A 2,447-nucleotide genomic window follows, 5' to 3' on the forward strand; every position below is an offset into this window, starting at 1 on the left:
CTGGTTACACAGTGTACAGGTTTATAGGTTTTTTACATTTGCCTGCTTGCGGTTCTGTCATTATGTGAAGCGCATTGAGTCACATCTTGTGAGAAATGTGCTATACAAATAAAGCTTGATTTGATTTGAATCCTGACCCCAGGTGGACTCATATCCTGAACCACCTCAAAAGAGAAAGTCAGCAGATATCATTAGACTACATTATATATGTTTTTCCCCTATCACAGTGGTTTACATGGATGAGTGAGGCCTAGTGGATAAACGGATATTTGCTCTATAGGCGTGATGGGAAGGGATGGAGGGTAATGGTAGGAGATCGATAACTCTGCACTCTTGTTAATCATGCCATGATTGATTGGTATTGAATGGGCTCGAAGTGTTCCAAGAAAACATTTCCCACACCGTCACACCACCTGAATGTGTGAGACAGGGTCCAGGTGTTCCTAATAAAGAATTCAGTGGGTGTATGTATGCAAGTGTTTTAATGTAATATATATATATCGGGTGTATATTCATGTCATTTAGCTGACGCTTTTATCCAAAGCGATATGGTCTCTGTGGGAATCGAACCCACAACCTAAGCGTTGTTAGTGCCATGCTTTGTCTGTGTGTGTGTGTGTGTGTGTGTGTGTGTCTGTCTGTCTGTCTGTCTGTCTGTCTGTCTGTCTGGCTGTCTGCCTGTCTGACTGTGGGGTGACTGTCTGTCTGTCTGTCTGTGGGGTGTCTGTCTGTCTGACTGTGGGGGTGTCTGTCTGTCTGTCTGTCTGTCTGTCTGACTGTGGGGGTGTCTGTCTGTGTCTGTGTCTGTCTATGGGGGTGTCTGTCTGTCTGTCTGTCTCTCTGTGGGGGTGCCTCTCTGTCTGTCTGTCTTCTTTGTGTTGCATTTTAAACAGAACGATACAAAGCCTCACATTAACGGTCCCTTCTTGTGTTCCAGCGTCCAGACCGGACCATCCCGGTCCTGATCATCGGCATCCTGGTGTTCCTCCCGGGGTTCTACCACCTGCGCATCGCCTACTACGCCTCCAAGGGCTACCGAGGCTACTCCTACGACGACATCCCCGACTTCGACGACTAGGCTAATGGCTAATGTGTGTATACGGCTACAGGCTACAGGCGGGTGCTGGGAAGGCCTTGTCCTGTCCTACTGCCCCTCCTCCTCCTGTCTGCATGAGACTGTCTCTCTATCTTTAGAGTTTCTCCCGGACCGAGGAACCGCATCACCAAGTGGCTTAACTATTTGACTATCTCATTGTTTCGTTGCTCAGTCGCTCACTCGTGCAATAGAACTCTGTTTTTTTAGCTTTAAACTTGAAGGTTGTGTCATGCAGCATTTTAGCCGGCGGCTTCCCCCTTGTTTTTACGAGGGATATATATCGTAGAACACCTGTAGTAGCTTTGTACGGTATGGTAGGACACATACTTTCTTAAATGATCATTATCTGGAAAAAACGTTACTTTATATCGGCGTTAAATGTTTTTCGTTTTTGAAGTTTACTTTCTCTCTGAGGTTCGATGGAGAATTAGGACGAGACGACTGAATGTGGTTTAGCTCGCTGGCTTGTCGGGGGACAAGCAGAAGGATACTGTAGCATCGAATAGTGTTGAAATTAAAAAGTGTATTCCTTTATCAATATAGGCAAATCATATACTGTACACTAATGGTGCAATATGTAGTCGATTCAAGCCCATGCAAGTGACGCATTCAAGCTTTCTAAAAGCGTCCTAAAGCCCAATGCACACGGCGTGCAATGCGATATTGTCGCACGACAACATTCGATTCTCCATTCACACCCACACACTTCGGTGGTGTGAATTGAGAATCGAATGTTGTCGTGCGACAAAATCGCACGCCGTGTGCATTGGGCTTTATAGTTGCAACGACAAAACATTTATGAACGCTCTTTTGGGCCCGAAAAACTCTTTATAAAATGGAGAATAATCGGCTTGTTTGCAAACATGTTTTTACTGGCCAGGAGTGTTATAATAGGTATAATGGTAATAATTAAATTCTCGTACCGGTGAATGGACTCAACGACTGTCGCCTTTCTGCCTGTGGTGGTGTCTGCGTATTTGACTGCAGGCAGAAACACAACAGCTAATGTCCGACACTGCAAGTCCATTCCGGAAGGTTATAGCCCATTCCAGAAGGTTCTATTATTATTATTATTATTAATGGAGGATGTTGTTCTTTGGATTATCAAACTGAAGTTTGCCCCAGTGGCCAGAGGTGACAGACTTCCACCAGACAGACTTACTGAACTCTCTGCTCCTCCAAGGGCTGTTTGCATGTTGAAATGCTGCATAGAACTCCTTTACAACCCAAGAGTATTTATAAGTGATAGTGTATGACACAGTATGTAGATATATGCAAGAGTATTTAAGATATGCAGGGCTGGTTGTTATTTTGTTATAGGTCTGTTTGTAAATGCTCTCCAAAGATGTGT

At 44.6% G+C, this 2,447-nt stretch overlaps 1 protein-coding gene across 1 annotated transcript in view; it reads left to right on the forward strand.

The window, feature by feature from the left end:
- Positions 1 to 1,681, forward strand: part of LOC308156889 (transmembrane protein 230-like) — a 4,356-nt gene extending 2,675 nt beyond the window's left edge. Inside the window, exon 4 of the mRNA XM_080530339.1 lies at positions 938 to 1,681. Within this exon, the coding sequence (XP_080386465.1) occupies positions 938 to 1,078 (141 nt within the window). The 3' untranslated portion in view covers positions 1,079 to 1,681. The remainder of the gene's footprint in view (positions 1 to 937) is intronic.
- The last annotated feature ends 766 nt before the right edge of the window (positions 1,682 to 2,447 follow it).

Source organism: Nansenia antarctica (assembly GCF_963989245.1).
Source record: "Nansenia antarctica genome assembly, chromosome: 4".
Taxonomy (NCBI): domain Eukaryota; kingdom Metazoa; phylum Chordata; class Actinopteri; order Argentiniformes; family Microstomatidae; genus Nansenia; species Nansenia antarctica.